General features: G+C 43.8%; 1 protein-coding gene across 10 annotated transcripts in view; it reads left to right on the top strand.

Annotated features, from left to right (window-relative positions):
* The window catches only part of AGAP1 (ArfGAP with GTPase domain, ankyrin repeat and PH domain 1), a 343,329-nt gene that overhangs the window by 115,006 nt on the left and 205,676 nt on the right, over positions 1 to 22,647 (top strand). For all 10 annotated transcript variants that reach the window (XM_053981906.1, XM_053981905.1, XM_053981897.1 and 7 more), the window contains 2 exons: positions 3,221 to 3,362; positions 7,011 to 7,145. In XM_053981906.1, the coding sequence (XP_053837881.1) occupies positions 3,221 to 3,362; positions 7,011 to 7,145 (277 nt within the window). The remainder of the gene's footprint in view (positions 1 to 3,220; positions 3,363 to 7,010; positions 7,146 to 22,647) is intronic.

The raw sequence follows: 22,647 nt of genomic DNA on the forward strand, positions 1-22,647 counted from the left end.
CACCCCCTGCCATGGACAAGGACACTTTCCACTATCCCAGGGTGCTCCAAGTCCCCACATCCAACCTGGCCGTGGACACTTCCAGGGATTTGGGCACCCTGTGCCAGGGCCTCCCCACCCTCACAGGGAGGAATTCCTTCCCAGTGTTCATTTAACCCTGCCCTGTGGCAGTGGGAAGCCACTGCCTGTGTCCTGTGCTGCTCCAGGCCCTTGTTCCAAGTCCCTCTTGAAGCCCCTCTGGAAGGGGCTCTGAGGTCTCCCTGGAGCCTTCTCTTCTCCGGGTTGAACACCCCCAGCTCTCGCAGCCTGTCCAAGCCACTGGCTGTGAAGAAGACACTTGAGGGTTTGAGTGCTTGACCCTTACTCTGTTTTGAGCAAGAGTTCACTCATGTGCTGCTTAAATCACCTCAGACCCAGCTGTGCTTTCTGCAGGCAGCATCCTTGTCTTGGGCATCCTCCTCCTCTACCTCTCCTCACCTGGGCACAGGCAGGATTTCCTGAGTGTTGGCTGCTGCTGGCCTTGCTTTGCCCGGTGCTTCCGGGAGGGATCAGCTTCCAAACAAGCAATAATTTAGCATCAGGAACTGCACTGTGGCCAAACAGCTGAGGGGGAGCAGTGCCAGCAGCAGCAGCTTGGGTTTCAATGCAGCACCACAGCTCCAGGAGGGTGAGAGCGCGGGGGAAGGTGCCAGGACAAAGGGGAAGAGAAAGGACATGGAGGAAATGGAGGCTGAGAGAGACATCCTGGAAGGAAGTCACAGGATCAAATAAAGCCTTGGCACATCTGCAGTCGTGTCAGCAGGAGCAACAAGGAAAGCTCTGTCTGGGGCTGGGAGGGATTTGGCTGAAGCAACCCCTGGTTTCCAGCCTCTGATGCTTAGAGAACATTCACTCATCTAAAAATGTAAATAGTGGAGGTGTAAAGGTACACGCAGCAATCTGAGATGGTTTTGTGCCTGGAGAACTAGGTTTGCAGAGCTCACAGGAGCTGCCTGCAGACTGATGAACAACACCTGGGATGTGCCAGGTAAATCTGGGGCTTTGCCTGCTGTTGTCCAGTGGAAGGTGTCCCTGCCCATGGCAGGGGTTTGGTATGTGATGAGCTTTAAGGTCTCTTCCAACCCAGACCATTCTGGGATTCTGTAGTGGCTCAGAATTGTTCTCCATCCTCGTGATTTGCTGAAGAGGTCTGAGGTGTCAGTGCTGTCTCACGTTTCAGCATGAGGCTTTCCTGTAAATTCCCTTTGGAGTTTTTGGGTGTGATTTCAAGTTACATGTCTATTAAAAAGTCTTTAAGCTGTTCATTAATTCCTGCAATGAAAAGTTTGCTTGTGTGTTCATGAATAATTGGGATTGAATTCCAACTGCAATAAGTAAGGAGCTGACATGTGGAGTTCTGGCACTGGGTCATGGGTATTCCCCAGGTTACTGTCCCCTTCTTTTTGGCAAGAAGGGAGAAAAAACAAACTTCCCTGAAGACTTTTTGTGGGTCTGTGATCTCCTTTTTCTTTGCCTAAATTAAAATGGTTCAAAGATTAAAATAATTCAATTTTCTGTTGTAAAACCAAATTAACCTAGTGACTTATCTACAATGAGCTGCTGCGTGTAACTTTTTAAATTTAAAACATTTTTACAGTTTGGTTTTGGGCTTGCCTTGAACTAACAGCTCTGCCCACTCACAGTAATAAGTCTGAGAATGGATTTCTATACCAGCAGCTGATTTGTCCTTGTTTCAAGCCCTTTCCTGCACAGTACTCTGGATGAGACATCCAGTGTTTCCAGACCTTGTGTTTCCCAAAATTCCTTTGGTTTTTTTTTGTACCATAGGTCTGATATCCACAAAGATTAAGCTGCATTTCAATATGAAAAGAGCAATAAGGAATTGCTGGAAATGTTTTGTGTCTGCAGGAACTGCACTGTGTAAATCTGTGGGGTATTATAAAATAATCTGTATTAGAAAGCTGCTGTACACTGTTCAAACATTCAGAGGGTTTGGAGAGACTGTTGGCTTCCAAATGGATGCCTTAAGGGCATTCCCATTTGTTGGGAAGAGTCTTTGGCATGATGCTGCTGAGTCCAGTCAACAAAAACCATTTTCTAATGAGACCCAAGCCCACATCTCCCAAATAATGATGCTGTCTCCAGTTCCTGTGGTTTCATCTTCTGGTTTGAACAGTTTAACACTGTGGTGGTTGACCTGATTCTGGCAGTGACTCTGCTATGTGTTAACCAGTCCTGTCCTTCCCCTCTGGAAGATTGTCCTCCTGACTTGAAAACCTCAAAACAAATTTTTGTCTATTTTTACACCATAACAGCCCAGACAGTGTTTGGTTTCAATGTAATCATGAATATGCAGAGCCTTTTCCCAGTGAACCTCTCTGTTCAGTGTGTCCCCTGGCACGTTGTAGTAATAATATAACAAAGCATGAAAAAAATCCCTGGCTGAAGCTTGTTTCCATTGCTCCAAATTTGGGTAGGAATGGAGTCACTTAGGGAAAAATAAAGGCAGCGAGGTAAGCTGGAGTTTTTTCTTGATGTCCTGTTCATGTTCACTGTTAAGTTAAATGTCTTAATTCACTTGTGAGCTAGAAGCTTCTCACTTGCATGGTCACTGAGGAGCACTTTGCCTTGGCCTGTGCACCTGCATGTCTCTCAGCAGGTTCCTGATGCCAAGAGAGAGCAGTTTGCTCTTCCACTGAAAGCAGAACGAGGCACTTGGTGCTGCTGGCTCAGCTGAGAGCGTCTCTATGGTGAAGAACTGGAAGTCTCAAATTAATGAGACCAAGATGTGAGAATTCCTAGCAATGCCTGTCCTGGCATTACCAGCAGCATCAGCATGCGTGCATGCAAATGGCAGCATGGGGGCTCAGTCAGCACTGCAGATGAGTGCTGCTCACTTCAAATGCACAGACCCAGCACTCCCAGCCTGCTGTGTTTTCTGGGAACCAAACCCAGTGTGCACTGACAGTGGTTGGTTACACACCCCAGTGAAGAAGGGGTGCTCTTGTGGGAGCATCCCTTGTGTATCCCAGATCCCCATGGCTTGCAGGGTGATGACACTCATCATTTTAGCAGCCCTGTTGAGGCCTTGGTTGTGTGAGAGTTTGTCTGGTGTGTATTTCCCTTGCAGGAAGGTAAGAACGTTTCTCTCTTGGTTCTCCTTCCTTCCCCCTCCTCGCTGCTCTTCTCACAGTTGGCCTTTTCCATTTTTGTCCCGCAGTTTGCCATGTGGGTGGATGCTGTTATCTTTGTGTTCAGCTTGGAGGATGAAGTCAGCTTCCAGACTGTGTACCACTACTACAGCCGGATGGCCAGCTATCGCAACACTAGTGAAATCCCCATGGTCCTGGTGGGCACCCAGGGTAAGTGCAGATTCCCAGCTGGGGCTTTGGGACCATATTGACTCCTCCAGGCTGCCAAAGCCATGTCCTGTCCTTTCCCCTTTGCTACAGGGCTGTGGCATTGCAAAGGCAGTATTTGAGATGAGCGAAAAACATCCTGGCAGCTCGCTTGGAGAGAGAGTGTAGGACTTCAGCAGGAAAGAAAGAGGGGAAGTTTAGGTCAGAGATGTACAAGAAATTCTTCCCTCTGAGGGAAGGTTGCCCAGAGAAGCTGTGGCTGCCCCTGGATCCCTGGAAGTGTCCAGGGCCAGGTTGGATGGGGCTTGGAGCACCCTGGCCTAATGGAAGGTGTCCCTGCCCATGGCAGGGGGTGGAACACAATGTGCTTTAAGGTCCCTTCCAACTCAGACCATTCCAGGATTCTGTGACTTGCAAGGAAATTTTAAATAATACTTCTAGTGTGTGCTGGTCGTGGTGGTTTACTTGCCCAGCAGGGAGATGCTTTTGTTTAATTTGGGCAGGTAAATCAGTTGTGTAGGGAAGTTCTGCAGCCAGACCAGGAAGCTGCCATGTGCTTGGCAGTCTGGAAGGGTTCAACACCCTGGCATTGCTGAGAGGCAAAAGGATGACAAAGGGAGACCTCCAGCAGCACGACAGGAAGTAGAGGTGAACCCTGGCCTCAGGCTGTACCTCTGGGAGACCTCTGTAAATCAAGTAGAAATGCAGCTTTTTGCCACCTGAACCAATCTGTCACCCCAGTTTTTCCTTCTGAAATAGCAGCTGTCCTGAAGGGAAATATGGCAAGGGAAAGGTACCCAAAATGTTTCCGTTTCTTTGGCATTTGAGTGGTTTTTTGAATATTCTCTGCCTTGTTGTGCCAGCATAGCCCAGTAATATTTCACCAGTTTCCCATACTGTGATTGGTTTGCTGCATTGGTGGAGCTGAGGCTGTTCTGTTTCTGAGCATGGAATCATTAAGGTTGGGGGAAAAAAACCCTTTTAAATCATCAAATCCAACTGTTCCCAGCACTGCCAACACCAGCATTACACCATGTCCCCAGGTACATCCACACAACCTTTACATCCTTCCAGGGATGGCGACTCCAGCACTGCCCTGGGCAGCTGTGCCAGGGCTGGACAACCCTTTGGGCACACTTTGAGGCCATTCCTACTCATCCTGTCCCTTGTTCCTTGGGTACAGAGCCCACCTGGCTGCACCCTCCTGTCAGGGAGTTGTGCAGAGCCACAAGGTCCCCCCTGAGCCTCCTTTTCTCCAGGCTGAGCCCCACCAGGTTGATGTTGCGTGGTAGAGGCAGAACACAGGTGTTGTGAATTGTTCTTGGTTCAATTTTGGGCATCCTTGTTAGTGTGTCCCAGTGTTTTTGGTGCTGTTGAAGCTTTTTGGTGTTCTTTCAGCCACATGGTTAGGGAGCAGTTGGCCTCCCCCTGCCTCCTGCCAAGGGGTGACAGTGCAGTGTGGACAGCAGGGAAGGAGGAATCACAACCCTGCTAGAGGGAGGAAACAGATGATAAGAAGGAAAAGGGGAAGTGGGAACAGAAAAAGTCTTAGGACAGCAGAAACTCCACCAAAAAGCAGGAAGGAGCTGCTTTGAAGGGCCACGTTTTGGGCTTGAAGCTGGAATTGAAAAGATGAAGGGGAAACATTTCTCCAAATTTTTTTTTTTCCTTTGTGCCCTTCCGACCCCCTTCTGGGGTATGGTTTTCCACTGCCTTCCTGTTACTTCCAGAAAAAGAAATGTTAGTTTTTTGTTGCAGCACTGATGCAAAAGGGATTTTTTTTAAAAATGGAAATAATGCTAATTCTAGGAATAAGCATCAGGAAAAAACACAGCTTTTTGTCTGTGTTTGACAGTGAAATAAAATATATGACATACATAAATACACTTGTTAAAATACATATTTGAAAGCTACCTTTCATATCATAGAATGCCAGAATGGGATGGAGAGCACCCTAAAGCACATTTAATTCCAGCTCTCTGCCATGGGCACGGGCATCTTCTACTAGCCCTGGTTGCTCCAAGCCCTGTCCCACCTGGCCTTCCTGGTTTTGTCAGGTATTCCTGAAATGAGATGTGAAATGAAATCCTTCCCACAGTATTAACACTGGCCCAGTGCTTCCAGACGTTCTCCCCTGGCTTCCAAAGGCAGCTCAGTGCTCCAGTCTGACCCACCTTGGAGCAAGGAGGCAAACTCCTGGGAGCTGTGGTGTTCTGGAACTGAACCCTACCAGTTCCTTTCTGCTTACATGTTACCAGCGCCCTCTGCTGATAAATAACGGGCTCCTACTTCTCCTAATTGCTGCTTTATTTTTGTTAATTGGATCTGATGAGAAGGTAATGACAGCATCAGTTGAGGTCTGGTCCTGCCCGGGGCAGAGCCTCACATACAGCATTGCAAGAGGCACTGATTCCATGTTTAGGTTCAGGTGATGCTTTTTTCCCAAAGAACAAATCTGTTTTGCTGCTGTGGGCAGTTGCAGATTTTAAGGAAGGTTTTCTGGGCAGCTGTAAATGCTGAAATTACTGCCTGTTGTAGAATCCCAGAATGGTTTGGGCTGAAGGGGACCTTGAAGATCATCCAGTGCCATGGGCAGGGACACCTTCCACTCACTATCCCAGATTGTTCCAAGCCCCATCCAACCTGGCCTGGGACACTTCCAGGGATGGAGCAGAAGAGTAACACAGTACTCCTGGGGCAAAAACTTCCTTTTCAAGATCTGCTAATGAGATTATCACTTCAGATAGTATCACCTGTGAATACAGAGTTCATCACTGTGATGGAGTAGCAAGAAAGAAGCCTCTCCTTCGTCTATTCTGGTGTAAGGTTTTTTCAGTTCCTCTGGATAAGCTCTAGGAACTGAAATTTCTGATTTTCAGCTTTCACGAGAAGAAGTTCTTGGAGAGAATTACCGAGTATGATTGTTTAGAAAAATACAAATTTTATCACCTTTGCAGTATGTTCCACAACATCTCTGGGTACCATTATAGCAGTTTGAGAAAGTAATTTACAATTAACTTCTATTTCTTGAAAAATATATCATGTTTAATATTTCACACTCTATAGTCACTGATACTTACAGAGATCTAAAAACATTTGACATGTTTGTACTAATCACCCACTTGTTTCCTAAATATATTTTACATCAGAGCTCTTGTTCTTCCATGTGATTGTGTATTTCTTTTTTTTTTTTTTTTTTTTTAGCAACAACTGAGCTCAATACATGTATTTAAGGAAAGCAAAAGGTCTTGGAGGTTTTCCCCCTGGCTTTTAGAATCAGTGTACTGGTAATTTGAATAAGGAAATGTAAATTAGAGTGATGTGCACCCTGTTCTATGGTTTGTATTTAAACTCACTGCTTGGTATTGGTCAACATGAGAGGAGCTGGCCTGAAGTTGCACTGGGAGAGGCTCAGGTTGGATATTAGGGAAAATTTGCTCACAGAAAGGGTTGTCAAGCATTGGAGCCATCCCTGGAAGTGCTCAAAAACCACGTGGATGTGGCACTTGAGGGCATGGGTTAGTGGTGACCGTGGGTTGCCATTACTCAGTGATCTCAGAGGTCTTTTCCAACTTCCACGCCCCTCCTGTGACTGTGTGAACCCCAAGCTGGTGTTTCCAAGTGACCATTAATGGGTGTTTTCCCCTGCAGATGCCATCAGCTCCACCAACCCCCGCGTCATCGACGACGCCAGAGCCAGGAAGTTGTCCAATGACCTCAAGAGATGCACTTACTACGAGACCTGTGCGACCTACGGGCTCAACGTGGAGAGAGTCTTCCATGACGGTACAGCTGCCTTTTTGCATCCAGCACATCACTCCATCCTCCAGCTGTCCTTTCTCAGGAACGGCCCATCTGGGATAGCTCAGATATTTGCCTGCTCAGTTAAAGAAAACACTGGCTTTTAGGCATTTTTGTTGTGTTTTCTAAGACGGCTCCTTAACTACAACACATTATATGTGCACTGATGTGTTCTCCACTAGCACCTTTAGTCTTAAGCACCTGAAGCTATTTTTAGGCCTTATTTAATTTTCAGTTTTCTTTGGTGCTTGCTTTATTGTAGCAAAGTTTTCTTTGCTTTGGTTTTAGTGCTCATGGAGAGGCTGAGGGCCTGTTGGTTGCAGAGTAGCTGAAAATGCTACATTCGAGTAACCTAAGGTTCGTGGAGTGTTAAAAATTGAGAGCTAGGTTGGATGTTGGGCAGGAATTGTTCCCTGGGAGGGTGGGCAGGCCCTGGCACAGGGTGCCCAGAGAAGCTGGGGCTGCCCCTGGATTCCTGGAAGTGTCCAAGGCCAGGTTGGACACTGGGGCTTGGAGCAGCCTGGGACACTGGGAGGTGTCCCTGCCCACGGCAGGGGTAGGACAGGGTAAGCTTTAAGCTCCTTTCCAACCCAAACCATTCTGGGACTCTTTGGGATTCTTGTGTAGGGGTTTTGATCCTTGTGGGTGCCTCCCAGATCAGGATAGTCTATAATTCCATGATCCTGGAGTTGTATGAGATGGGATCTGTGCCCCCTCTAGTGGAATTGCAGTCAAGTGTCCCGGGGCTTGGCTGGCTTCTCTTCTCACCAGCCTCCTCTCAAGGCTGAACTTGTCAGCCCCTCATCACAGCAGTTTTCTGTGTCTAAAAACCTTCTTAATTAATTAAGTTTTAATGCTTCTCAGAGCCCCCTAGTTCTGGGGGTTTTTGTTGCCAGCTTCTCATTGCAAAGTCCTGCTCTGCCTGTGCTTACATGAGGCAGTGTCACATCAGCACCTTGCAATGGGGTGTGAAAAGACACTTCAAATTAAAAAAAAATTAAAAAAAAAGGCAAAACCATCAAATTTTTACATGGAATAAAAAGGCGATACATTCTGATGTTTACATTGGAGGCAAAAAATACAGTTGTAATCTTTACTTGGGGAAAAAAGAGGCAAAACATTTGTACATTTTATGTGGAAAATACTGACGTGCATGCGTTTTTTACTCATGCTGTTGGTCAGATTTTGGAGAAGAGCATTTGAAGCTGCATCTTCTAGCTTTGCTCCCTGTTTTCTGTTGAACTAGTTGCAAAAATTACTGTTTTGACTGCCTAGATTTTCTATATTGATTAGGAGTTTCAAAGAGCCATTAGGGGGTTTTGTTTAACACATTTATTTTTGAGTGCTGGCTATAGTTAGATTGTTAATTATATATTCCAAGTCCTGGTGTTTGTGGCTCTGTCTACAGTTTCCTTCTTGGTTTTCTTCCCCTTTCTCAGAGATTTTGAGAGAAGTCTCTTGGCACAAAGCTAGTGTGATGAACTTGTAAGTTTTCAGGAGGCTCATTTGTCTCTCTTTGGTTGTAAGAAAGAATTGACAGGGATCATGTGTTTTAAGAAATATCAGGGTGTTGTTTTGCCCCCATGGCAGCCAACCAACTCTTTAATATTTGCCAGCTAATAGGATTAGAAATGCTTCTGTATGAATGGGTTACACTTGCCAGACACGTCTGGGACCAAATCCAATTCCTGATAATTTTTGCTGTTTATTTCAGCAGGAAACAAAGCAACTTCTTAACCCCATTAAATGGGGTGTGTGTGTGAATGAGCAGTGCAAGCTGTTCATAGGGAGCACTTGATTAAATATCCCTTGGTTTGTGCTGCTCTGGGGTGTTCAGGTTCAGTGGAGCTTTAATGGTTTTTTGTGGCATCCTCAGAGGGTTCACATTAGTTGGGCAACCTGGGATAGTGGAAGGTGTCCCTGCCTTGGCGGGGTGGAACAAGAAGAGCTTTAAGGTCCCTTCCAATCTAAACCATTCTGGGGTTCTCTGATAGTAAAAAAAAAAAAAAAAAAAAAAAAAAAAAAAAAAAAAAAAAAGAAATAAAATTCACCTGAGGATGTTCCAGCCCACAGACTTTTCTTCCACACACACTTAGTGGGTTTTGACACCAGTTCCTGGTTTGGGCTGTTTTGTTTGCAAGCTTTCTTTAAAATCTGTTGTGTTCCTGTGTTGTGCCTTGCTGTGATGTAGATCTACCTTTTGGAGGAAGAAATTGGAAATGGCATCGAAGAGACTCTTACTCCTTTGTTGCACACACTTTAGAAATTAAATTTCTAATTTGTCCCCTGCAAGCAGCTACTGAACTTAGTGGTCATCTGTTACGATTCTTCTCTGATAACTCATTTCCCATTTTCTCCACAGCTGAGTGGTAAAATAATTTAACTTGAACGATTATTGTTATTATGAAAATGCTACTTTATTCTCGAGTTAAATCCAAATCCCTCATTTCCAACGCTTCATTACAGCTGATAAGCTCACTATTGATTGTAACAGAGATGGAATCACAGAATCACATGGGTTGGAAAAGACCTGTAAGATCATCAACTCCATTGGTTCATATTTTGTAAGAGAAAAGCTGAGTAAAGTAAAAGCCAAAATCCTCCTTCACATTCTGCTATTTTAGAGGCTGTTTTTTAACCTTCAACCATGTCCCACTGCAGTTTAATCTCTCATACTGTTGAGAAGTAAAACCTGAATTTCAGGCTGAAAAAAAAAAAAAGAGTTCCATGTTTCAAGGTTTTAGTTTAGTAATGTGCCCAACAATGGAAGATAATAAATCCTTTCTTATTTTTTGATATTTTGAATAGTTGAACAAGGGAGTTGCATTTAAAAAAATAGATACATGCTAATAAGATCCATTTTGCTTCATATTCCCAATTAAGAATTAGAGATTTTTCCCCCCTGCTTATCAGAACAAATTCTATCAATGACATTGAAAATTATTATTTTAATACTTCTTGTCAGCACAGTATTGTAACGACTGTGTGTTGCCCCAGGATGCCTTTTTAATGGTTTTAGCCTTCTTGAATTAGCTTGATGTACCATTAATGCATGAGAATTGCTTTTATTTCTGTTCACAGGGTATTCATAACTACACATCTTGCCCTGCTTTATGTTTGGATTTTCCCTGATCCATTCAGCTGTGGGCCATGCGAGTCTCTGACACCACAAAGGAGCAAACATTCAAATATTTCAGAGGATAAAATTTTACTATCACAGGTTGTGAAACAAAAGGGTTTGAGTCTAACTTGGGTTCAGAGTTGAATGTGTCTCTGTAGCTCAGCAGTTCAACCAAGGGTGTTTTACCTCATCTAGATCGCTGTAACACCCAGATTTTGATCTAATACTGCCCAAAATAGCAATAAACCTGGGAATATTGAGGCAGGAGTTGCAGGTATGTGGTGGCAGAGGCCACTGCTGCCTCACAGTTTGCACTTTGCTCTGGTGCTGTGCTGCTGCCAGTATTTTTGGATGCTTTATTTGCAAATTAACTAGTCTTTTATTAAGGACTGTGTCTGCTCTGTGTAAAAAATCTACCAGAAGTATTTTATTTCCAGATCCAAATAGTACTTCCCGTGTGGTCTTGAACAAAGGTGTCTCAAAAGGAGAACTTCAAAGCACCATTTCTCTGTTAAGGGATGGGAGATGACAAATTAATCCTGGTGCAGCCGCATGGAGGGGAAGGGCTGTCACTTGCCATCAGCATTATCAAGTCAGCTTTTATAGATGTGTTTTCATTAGGAGATGTTAATCAGCCTAATGGGAAGTAAGTAAAAGGGAAGTAAATGGGTCCCATCCCGACAGCTGTTTTGGGAAGATCCGACATTCACTCTGGCACTGGATGTGGCCTGAGGGATTCTCTGCTTGGGGAGCTGGGCTGGGCTGGTGGGGACCCCAGTGCAGGGCAGGATGAGGCAGCGGTTCCTTCGGCCAGGGAATTCCTTGGAATTCCTTGGAATTCCTTGCGTTTGGGCTGAGGCCTCCGGGAATGTGGCATCTTCAGGATGGTCACACATGGCCTGGATCAGCCTGCTGACTCTTCGACAGGCCCCCATGCTTCAAAACCGCTGGGAAATCAATGGTTTTGCTCGTTAGATATTTGTATCTTCCTGGTTTGTTCCTTTTGGGTTTTTCTAACAAGGAAGTGACATGAGGGAGTCGATTTCTTTCCTCGATATCATGGCTTAGCCTGGAGCAACGAACGCTCAAGCCGCGTTCATTTTAATCCCCCGTTCATTTTAAGTCGTTTCAGTTTTAAGTTCGTTTTAAGACGTTGATTTTAAAGTAAAATTAAGGTTTTGGTTTTATTAATCCACGTTCCGTCTCCCCGGGAATAACGGAGCGCGGCGGGAGCGGCCGCCAGGGGGCGCCGGAGCCGCGGCGTGAGGGGCCCGTGATGGCGGCGGCGCCTCACGGGCCCCGAGGGGCTTTGTGCCACCGCGCCGGGACATTCAAACGCTCCGAAAAATAATATATATTTAAAAAAATGATATCTATAAACGCAAAAATCTGATTATCCTTGTCTTGTGAGGTGTTTCTGTTTGTATTTCATTCTGAACTTAGTTCAGCGTCACCCTTGCTCATGCTTTGCCTTTACACTTGCTTTACCCTTCCTGCCTGCCTAAATAAAGTAACTCTTATGGGCCATTAATAAATGAGAGGATTTCCTTTGGAAACGAGCATTTCACTCCACCGTTCTTTGGGGTTTTTTTGGTGGCTTTTTTTGTTTGTACAGACGTTTCTTCTGCTTTCCAAGTAATCTCTCAGCCCTGTTCCCGCAGATGACAAAGATCTGGTGTCATAAATCAAACTGCACGTTGTTGTAGGAAGGCCCAGTGTTAACTGGCAGGAGGAAATTAACCAAATTTCGAAATTTATATAACACAGCCTTGAAAAGAGCTGTGTGAATTGAGCAGTGCCTGGTGAAACAGGTGTGAAGAAGCCTTCATCCTGGGGAGCAGTTGGCATCAGTAGGATTGGGCTGGAAAATTGATCCAAATCCTTGGATTTATATTTTCTGCCTGATTACCAAATTTCACACTTTACACATTACTGTTCAAAAATCTTTCTCTGTTGTCCCCGAGAACTTACAGGTCTCTGTGCAGTTCCCTTTGTGCTTGGTGCTGTCCAGTGTCACTGCCATGCTGTTTGGTGGACACAGACTTCACCTTTTTGCCAATTTTTGGGTGAAAATTGCAGCAACTTCGCAGGCTTTGGGGACTTTGAGAAAAGAAAAGAGGTCTTCAAGTGATTTGTCTGCATCCATTTTCTCGTGCTTGGAATCAAAGAATAGGATGAGGAGCTGTAGTCCAGAGCATGGAATTTAAGAAGTGCTACAATGAGCACAGAGGAATCGAATGATGTAATGCCTGTAAAAGTTCCAGGGAGCTTTTGATTTTACCTCTGATGTGTCATTCAGTAGGTGACTTATAGAAAACCATCATCTCTTGCAGAATTTTTCATGTGACTTTTAATTTTATAGTGGTTATTTTATGGCACTTGCCTTAAGTCTTAATTTGAAATGTATGCAGTAAAGGCAGGTTACTTAAAACGTACAGCAGAGCTGCTGATTCTGTGCAATAGGTGACAGCTGTTAAATTTTTTGGAAAGCACAATAAATGCAAGACCTAGTTCAACATAGATTAATTCTTCATTAAATGGCAACAAGAATGTTGATCAACAGCTCATCAAAATGCAAAAGAATTCAGGTTTTCAGTAGTGATGATTCAGAATTAGTCCAGTAAAGTCATATTCTGTAATGCAAACTCTAATTGTAATCCTGGGGCAGGAAACAAGGTGGTTGTTTGGGGGTAAATTGCCCTTTTTTTTTTTTAATTTTACAGTAGAGTTGAGCGTAAGAGGCAGAATCAATCTGTTTGACAGACTCAGATGTGTTGTGCTTGGCAGATAAAGTGTTATAAACATATTTGTGGAGTGTCTGCTGAGCAAGTAGGAATTGCTTCCCCTTAGAAACAGAAGCGAAAAATTCTGGAAGAAGGAGAAAGTTTGAAAATTCCTTCTTTTTCAAATCTCTGCTTTTCTCAGTAAAGACACCAGGAAAGGCAGAACAGAAATAAGCCATAAATAAGTGTTGTCATGCTGCAGTTCCTGGCGGAGCTGAAAGGAGCGGTGACAATTTCTGCGATTCTTTTTGAGCCAAGTGAGCTGAGCAGCAAACTGACGGCACAGCACGGCTGCTGGCAGGGCTCAGTCACGGGCTGTGTCCAGAGGGGAGGGTTTAAAACCAAATAAAATGAAATACTGCTTGGTGATACCTGTTAGAGCGAGGATTCTTTAGCAGCTGCAGAGCGATGCTGCAGAGGAAGTGAGCACAAGGTTAGGTGAGGGCCAGGAAAGGCTTCAGCAGAGCATGACCTCCTCAAAGTGCCAGTTTATATTTGCTTTATTGCAGCCAGAACCTTTTTCTTCCTCGTGTTTGCTTTATTTCTATGTGTTCTGTGTGAACTGTGCCTCGTTTGCTGCATTTTGGGCGATGCTCTGCCTTGCCCAGCATATCTTTGCCTCTCTTCCTACTGCTACGCTCTCTGTTACACTTCTGTGATTATGGTTTGATCATTTAATCTGACATTTTCTTCTTAATTTTTTTATTGACAAATCTAAAAACCCATACACCTCATCTGCCACTTTATGCCTTGTTTTATACAGCTTCTCCAGCAAGCCATGACATACAGAGGACAGCATGAAATGTCTAAAGCTTGATTTATAAATTTTTTTTATAGTTATCCTCAATATGTCTTCCCTTGGCCATTGGTTTTAACTATCCTATGTGGATTTCTCTTTAAATTTGCTGGCCAAAAAAAAAAAAAAAATAGCGTTGCTGGCTTAATATTGATGAATGGAAGATTAAGAGCTAGCCCACGAGATGTGTTGTCTGAAGACAGAAGGGGAAGGGAAAATGCCCTTTCTGTAACTTCATTCTGTTCTGGATGTGTTTAGGAACACTTATTAAAGAGAAGATCCCGCTTTGCCCCCTTATAATAAAGAGATGCTTTTGTCTGAGCTATCAAACGTTTACAACTGGTGTAATAAACATAATCCTTTTGTAACCTTCTCTGTTGTGTAACAAACACATTTTCGACATCAAAGTTGATGATTAGCATAGCTGGTTCCTCAAAAGCCATTTCCGAAACGCATTGCAAATCGTTGCCTTTCAGCTAATCCGTATGCATATGCAAATCCCATTGAGCTGTTTGCTGGGCCGGGATTAGCAGGGTGTATTCAGCCTTTAAAAACCTCCCTGGGTGCCTGGGGGTGGAGTGTGGAGCAAGGCTCAGTGGTGGCATTCGCCTGGGAATTCCTGCACCAGCAAACTTCCAGCGCTGCTGCTGCTGCCGCTGAGTTTAGGGGACGCGTTTTTCCTTCCTCCTTCTGTATAAAATAGAGACTCTTTAATTGTGTATAATGAATTTTGAAATTGAGAGTTAGGTCTGATGAGGTGGTGCTGCACAAGGCACCGTGTGCCCACCAAAGCTGGAGCTTCTGCCTCTTGCTCTGGGAGAAAAGCATTTGCGCTGATGGTGTTGCGTGATTTTCGTCAAATGTCAGTACAGCTTTATCTGTAAGCACCTCCTTTCATACCAGCTTCTGTTGTTGGCCAGTCTTGAACACTGAGACTGTTGTTCTCTGCATCAAACTCTTTCCTTTTTACTCTTCACTCTTCCTTCTCTTTTACTCTTCACTCTTCCTTTCCTCTTTACTGGAGTTCTGTGTGAGCCAGACACAGCAAGCTCAGGCCCTGCCTGCTGCAGGATCTGGTCAATATTTTGTGGAAAAGAGAGAATCCAGCAAAACATCTTACTGTACAACTCAAGAGATGAGTCTGGAGAGCACAGAGATACTTTCTGGACAGCCCCTGTAGATTTTGGCTTCTTCTTTAGCTTGGTCTTTCCAGGGGTACCAGTCTGGGATCTGCGTGGACTTGTTTCAGCAGTGCATGCTGCATTTTGGTTAGGAAGTAAGCTAAAATCAGGAAGGAAAATTAGTTGGCAGATGGATGGGACTGCATGGGCTGCCCCAGTTATGAAAATTAGCCCAAATATTAAGTGTGAACAGAGGGGCTCAACGTGTTTTCTTAAGGGTTTAAGAAAACTGGGGGACTCTTTATTTTTCTAGATGTGGCACTTGGGGATGTGGTTAGTGGTGGCCTTGGCAGTGCTGGGGTAATGCTTGGACTTGATTTTAGAGGGCTTTTCCAGCCTAAAGGGTCCTGTAATTCCTGTGATCCCTGACAGTCTCCACACATGACTTCACTTCATTATTTCCTGAAACATTCAAAACTTCAAATTAAATTTTGGAATAAATTCTAACTCTGATAGAAGACATTTTTTGGAATCTGTGACAAGTGCATTCCCTGTGGAGTGCTGACTTACCACCTTTAGTTCACAAATTATTATAAAGCTGGTACATGACTAAAAATTGAATAGTTTTGTTAATAGATGTGTGAATGTTTGTTCCTTCTAGTTTCAGAACAAGGTCCTTTTGTGTCAGGTAACTTCTGCACTGTCTCAACTTTGAAAAGGCTGAAGGTGGCTTTCAGAACCACAGAACCAATTTTAAATTAGGGCAGAGATTTGTTTTTCTTCAAGCTCTATCTGCACTTAATGAAGGAACATTATTGGCAGATGCTGAAGAAATATTTTATTCCATAGAAAATTGGATTTGGGGCATAAAACTTGTTAATGTTAATAAAGACAGGTCATTACTGGTCTCAAGTCAGATATGCAAACTCCAGGAGATGGAGTGCTGCTGGTGGCACTTCTGCTGCTGCTACTTTGGTGTGAAAAAAGCCCTGGTGAGGAGTAAATCAGCTGGAGTTGAGCGCACACACAATCGCCTCACTCCCATCATTTATGCCCCTCCTGATGCCTGATGCACTCGCTTGTGTCTTAGGCCTGGTAATTTACAGTCTCCCAGAAAGGTATGTTTAGATTTAAGCTGTGCAATAGTGTAACTAATGAGAAATAGAGGGGAATTTATAGCACTTGGTGATTGATTGGCCAAGTACCTCGACATTAATTGAAATCTGAGGACTCCCAGCTGTCTTTCAGTTAAAAAAAATTAAATAGGAAAAAAAAAAAAAAAAGTGGTTTTGGAGTAGTGAAACTATTGCTTTGTAGTGTTTATGGAGAGCGTGGTTGGGGTGAAAAGGTGGGATTCCCTAAAGAATGAAAGGGTTGTTTCCTGATCACCTGCAGGCACCGGCTGATCTGCACCCTCGGCACTATCACTCAGCTTCTGCTTTTACAATCCCACTGTGACTTCAGTTGTCTTTCCCTGGGATTTTGGCCCCAATTCCATCTGGAAACATGGCTGTGGAGTCAGCACTTTGTGCTGCTGTCTCTCCCCTGTTCAGCAGAGGCACTCAGGCCTAGCTGTTGTGTGACAAATTATCAGGATAAATACGTGGCGTTAGTCTCTCGCTTAATAACGCCGTTTAACTGGTCATCTCCACGGAGAGCACACAGCTTTCTCCTCTGCTGTCATCCTCTAAATGCACCATTCTTGCTGGAGCTTAGTCTTGTGAAAATGTCTAAATTTTCCCATTAAGTGCTTAAAAAGTAATAAAACTAAAGCCATTAGCCTTCACTCGTCAGATCTGTATCAGGAGAAATATTCTTGGGCGCCATAAATCTGATCAAGTGTTCGACATTTATATCATTCGACTTCATTCTCTGGAAATGGACCTTTGAAGGTAAATTGCATTAAGTAGGGCAGTTTAAATTTTTAATACAATCTTATTGTAACTGTTAGCAAATGATTAAAGTGCAAAGGGGGGGCTTATGTGTTTTGGGAGATTTATGTGAAATGCTCCATGATGCTTCTGCTCTGGCGGGGAGCTGCTTTTGTGACAGCTGGATGTGCATAAACCCACAAGCCCAGAGGATTTTTAGCTTGTGGCTTCCTATCTGCTGCTGGATTTCTGGAGGGTGTTTTGGGAGCAGGATTCATTCCACCTGCACTGTGGTGTTGGAAACACAAAGCTTAACTCTTTTTCTAGCAGGCCACTGTGTGTGCCTGGGAGGTGGATTATGATGGCTCAGTGGGCAACGAGCTCATGGGCCGAGGTGGTTTATTTAATCTTATTTAGGTCCTTGGGGGTTTGTTTTGAGGGAGGTTTTTCTTTAAAGTACGAGAACATTCTCTAGCTTGAGATTGGTGAACAGCATAGATAAGTTGTGCTTCAGAAGCAGTGATGTTTATGCATCTTTTTTTTGGTGTTGCTGTAGTAAATATGATTGCTCTTTTCTGAAGAGAATACTCACATCTTGAGTAATAATATCTGTGAATATTTAATGTGAAAAAAAGTGATATTCGTTCGAAGTATTAGGTGACTATGACTTTTTTCTTAGATACCCCAGCAGTCATGGCCCTTGTTTTGGAACCAGCTGTGCCATGTGTGATCTCACGGTTTGGTTGCACCTCCGACTTCAGACTTGGAGTTGTTAGGTAACAATCTTGTGTCATTTTGGCAGTCGAAAAAAGAAAACCATTGATTATTCTGGTTTTTTGGTGAGCTTTTCCTTTAAGTTGAGTTAATAGAACTGTCTGCATGAGGCACAAGTAAGCTGAATGTGATTTAGTAAATGTGATTCGTTTATTTCTTTCTAGAGGGTTGGTTGCATCTGAGATGCACTGCCACAACCAGCAGCTTCCTATCACTTTGTGTCCTTTTCTCTGCTCTATTAGTGAGCTCATTGGGTGTGCTTGACTCTTCAGAAAGCAGAAATGTTCTTGATAAAAGCAGTCATTTGGTGGTGTGTGCCCCAAAATGGGCTTTTCATGAAGCTCCTTCAAAATGGGAGTAGGATATTCCTTACTAAGGTGGTAAAATCCAAAAGCATCATATAATTTTCTGTTACTTATGTTTTGATGTGATTAAAATGCAATTCTATGTTCTGACATAGAATTAAATGCATTCAATGATGTTATCCTTAAGAATGTTATTCTTAAAGGATAATTAAGAGCTCACTTGCTTCCTTTATGGACATTTTACAAAACACATCAATTTGACAACATTCTCTCTGAATCTTTTCAGTTTGACTTTTTTACTCGTTTCAACTTTTTTTAATATTTGCATTTAAAATCATAACACTGTGTGGGATATAACAGGATTTATGACTTTATTCTGCCCTCATGGAAAGGTCAGCAGAGCTCCACGAGGTACTGGTGAGGTAAATCCATGTGCAGGAGACTTTACCTGTGTGTCTGGTGGGTTTATTTTTTAAATTGCTTCAGATGCCAGATTGTTTCCAGTGGATTTATTGGCATATTTGCTTACCTAGTCTTGGAAGGCAGTGATTTGCATGGAAGTTTGGAATAAGTGATGTGCAGTGTTAATTAGAGTTACCTGTGGAGGAAAAAAAATATATGTTGGCATTGATGAAAGATATTTAATACCGGGCCTGATTTACCGCTGTATTTTCATATCTTGTAAGACAAGGTTTAAGAAGCAAAGATTTGTTAACCAAGCACTTCATCCTGTAAAACTTCCTAATGCTTTTGGTGCCTTGCACTACAGATTTATATCTTTTTGGTCAAATTGACTTTTCTTTTTTGGCCGTAGAGGTTTCTCCCAGCAAGTCCCACCACAGGCTGTCAGAGCATGGGAGGGGGTTTGTGCTCAGTGCAGAGCAGATCTTTGCCCTGGTGTGACTTCACAGTGGCACTGCTTCTTCAGGGCAAAGTAACTTCAGGCATTTCTGGCTGCACGTGGCCAGGAATTAGCTGGATAAATTGCCATTTCCAAACTCCAACATTAGAATTGTCCAGCACTCATTTCTCTATTACACCTGACACGTGGGATGCCAAGCTTTCCTTTTAAACAGAAAAATACAAAGGTTTTTTAGCCTAGAAAATTGATTGAATTTAAAATAACAGGCACAATGGCCTTAATAGTGGCTACTTACATTAATGTTTCCCATTTGGAAGCATTTGTGGTTAAGGCTTGCTCTGGTAGTTATTACTGCCTCTCCTGCAATATGTAATTGTGGAATAAATTTACTTTTATTGAACCCTTACTTATCCTGTAAACATGGAATATTAAGCTATAAGGCAGCTGCTGTAAAAATGTAAGCTGCTATATATCTTAACTTTTTGCACTTGTGTTTTTTAAGGTAAAAGCAAATACTTGCTCACACAAAAATCCCAATTTTGCATTGTTTTTTTCCCCCAAGTAGTTAAAACAGGTGTTTATTTTAAAAAGTGTTTATCCCTTGTGATGTTTTTCACTCAGCCATCAGCATTCCAGCTTCAACCAAAAGCCATTTTCTGTCTGTCCATCAGTGAAGGAAAATTTCCTGCATTCCCATCTTTTGCACAAGTAGCAGGTTTTAACTGAACCTGCTGTTTACTCGCTCTTGGACGTGCAGAGGAGATGAATGGTCTTACACAGGTTTTTATGAGAAACCAGTTTTGATTTAAATTAGTGGTAATTGGAGAAGAGTGTTTGCATCTCCTAAAATATGCAGCACCCCCGTGCTGTGATCACTAAGAAGAGAAATGGCACCAGATGTTACAGGTCTTGTATGCCTGGAACCTTCCCTTTTAATATTCCAAGCTTTACTTGGTCAAAGCAAAGAGCAAGGAATAACTGTATTCCCTGCCTTTTGAGAAGGAAAAGTGATCAGACTGCTGGTATGTGGATATTCTCAGTTCAGTCAGAGAGAAAAAGAGGAAGATTTCTGCCAGGCTAAGCCTGGGAAAAAGTTGAGAGAAATGTAAACAATCTATTATCTTGCTTTCTGTTCATATTGTTTATAGATATGTTCTACCACGCTGACCTAAGTCCAGTGTACCAATCAGGTGAAATGTTTCCACTCTAAGACCAATGGAATTAATCTTCATGATGTTCTCTATAAAAGAGAGAAGTGCTTTTGAATAAATGCTCATTTTGCCTTCTGAAATCCTATGAGTCATTTCGCCCGTCCCTGGCTCAACAGCGTCACTGGTACCTTTGGGTGTTTCTCAGGATCCATCTTAGGAGCAGGGAGAGATCAGGTCTCAGCCTAGATGAAGTTTCCCTCAACTCATCTCTCAGGTGCTGCAGAGTGTTCTCTGTTTTCTGAGATGTGGAACTGGATCAGACTCTCACCTTGTGCCTTGAACTCCTCCTAGGGAGTATTTTCCCCTGAGGTCTCTGCCTTTCTCGTCCTCGTCCTTGGATGGAGCTGTGCTGATGAGGTTGATGCCTCAGGTTTTAGCTTTTATGTTTTTCAGATTCTGTGCTGCTTTAGTCTGAGCTTCCATTAGGGGATGCTGAGCTCTCTTCACAGATCAGGGAGACAAAACAATTCCTTCTCTAGCTGGGGACCAAGGACAAATGATTCAAATCTCAGGCCCAAGAGCATAAACAATGGCAGAATGAAGAGAGAGAAACAAGCAGGATGGGACTTCATAACCTAAAGCTGTAATTGAACAATTAACTCCAATATGCAAATGGACCAGAACTTACAAAAGTGAGAGACCCCGTGACCAGTTGTCCATTTTTGTGACCATTTTGGTTCATCTTGGGTATGGCCCTGGCTGGGCTCTTGTGCTGCCCAAGGTGGATCCATTGAGGAGATCCTTTTAATAAATCCCTGCTTTATTCTTTAACTCTGTCCAGCCTCTGTTCTAGCTCAGCCTTCTCAAGGCATCAAGGTTGCGGAGGAGCTGACATGTGAACAGCCCTTTGAACCAGGGCAAGACAGCTTTGTCACCTCCTGCAGCTCCTCTGGCCCAGCACTCCCAGCGGGGATGTGCTCCCAAAAGAGCATCAAGAGGAGGTGGTTCCTTATGGAGGCACCACCAGGGTCCTTCCCCGAGGGAATTCAGTCCTCTGCTGGTCAGCCTTTGCTTGGGGAAAATGGGTTGTGCTCAGTTGTTTCCTCTGGAAAAACGGGGTTTGCGCGGAGATCCGCAGAGTTCGATGTGCAGCTCCAAGCTCCCCGAAAAGCACGTGGGCAGGGAGGGAGCAGGAGGTGCTGAGGAACGAGTGGGTTGTGACTAACAAAAAGTAGCGTTGGAGATGGAGGTGGCAGAGGGTGGGAAGGTTAATTTTGTTGTGGTGTGCTAGGTCAGGCATGGAAGAAGAGGCATTCAAGCCAAGAGCTTTCCCTCCCAGCTCGGAGCGGGAATTTCACATGCTTTTAATTATCAATGCCTTCAAGCAGAATACAACTCCCAGTTATTCTGGCTCATGGAATTAAATTTAAATGTATAAAAAAATTTGCGTCAGTCCCCCTCCAAGGCCAAATATTTGCTAAATATTCGTTTTCCTTGTTTACAGCTCTAAGTATCCGTGGCATATCCCTGTTTATTTGCAGAAGAGTTCTTGACTTTGCACATAAATTTTGTTTAGCTTTTCATACTACTGATATATTACAATAAAATCTGTTCCATACTGATAGATTGAGTAAATAAAAGTACAGACAATTCAACTGATTTTTAAAAAGAGTTGAAATGCTTCTCACTCTCTGGATTATTTTTGATATCTGCCATAGATTAAGTTGGTATTCATCTGTTTTAGAAATATTTTTTTAGAGAGTATTAAATTCAAATAATGTGTTCAGAAGCAGCTTTGGAATGAGACAGAACCTGAAGGCTTGGGACAAAAATATTTCTGCTTTCTTGATTTTTTTATTCACTTTACAGAAGATCATTGTTCTGACGTAGCAAGGAGCTAAGAAATTTGGAGTGAAGAATGATCTGTTTTAACCCCACTTGTGTCCAGATTGGGGCCCTGAGCATAACGATACGGAGTTGCTGGAATGAGTCCAGAGGAGGCCATGGGGATGCTCCAAGGGCTGGAGCTCCTCTGCTCTGGAGCCAGGCTGGCAGAGCTGGGGGTGCTCACCCAGAGAACAGGAGGCTCCAGGGAGAGCTCAGAGCTCCTTCCAGGGCCTAAAGAGGCTCCAGGAGAGCTGGAGAGGGACTGGGGACAAGGCATGGAGGGACAGGACACAGGGAATGGCTCCCACTGCCAGAGGGCAGGGCTGGATGGGATATTGGGCAGGAATTGTTCCCTGTGAGGGTGCTGAGGCCCTGGCACAGGGTGCCCAGAGCAGCTGGGGCTGCCCCTGCATCCCTGGCAGTGCCCAAGGCCAGGCTGGACGGGGCTTGGAGCAGCCTGGTGCTTTGCTCATGTTCAGGCCTTGTGTTTGAGTCACTGAGTTCAGACTGTCTGGGGTTTCTTCCCCTGTTCCTTTCCCTCCCTTGCCCAGAGTGTGCTGTGTGTGTCAGCGTGATGCTAGCAACACCCCTGTACTCACATTGCAGGGAAGAGGTAAATACTTCCCTTGGCTAATCATCTCTCCCATGTGAGAGCAGGGGCTTTTGCAGACGAGGTGGTTTTCATTCATTTGTGGTTTTTGTTCAGTTTTGGTCTTAATTTAGGTCTGTACCACATATGATGAAGACAAATCCATGTGCACGTGTTAAAATCTGACCTTTGGTTTGCTCTCTTCACTCGCTAATGTGTTTTAAAAT

Source organism: Vidua macroura, chromosome 7 (assembly GCF_024509145.1).
Source record: "Vidua macroura isolate BioBank_ID:100142 chromosome 7, ASM2450914v1, whole genome shotgun sequence".
Taxonomy (NCBI): domain Eukaryota; kingdom Metazoa; phylum Chordata; class Aves; order Passeriformes; family Viduidae; genus Vidua; species Vidua macroura.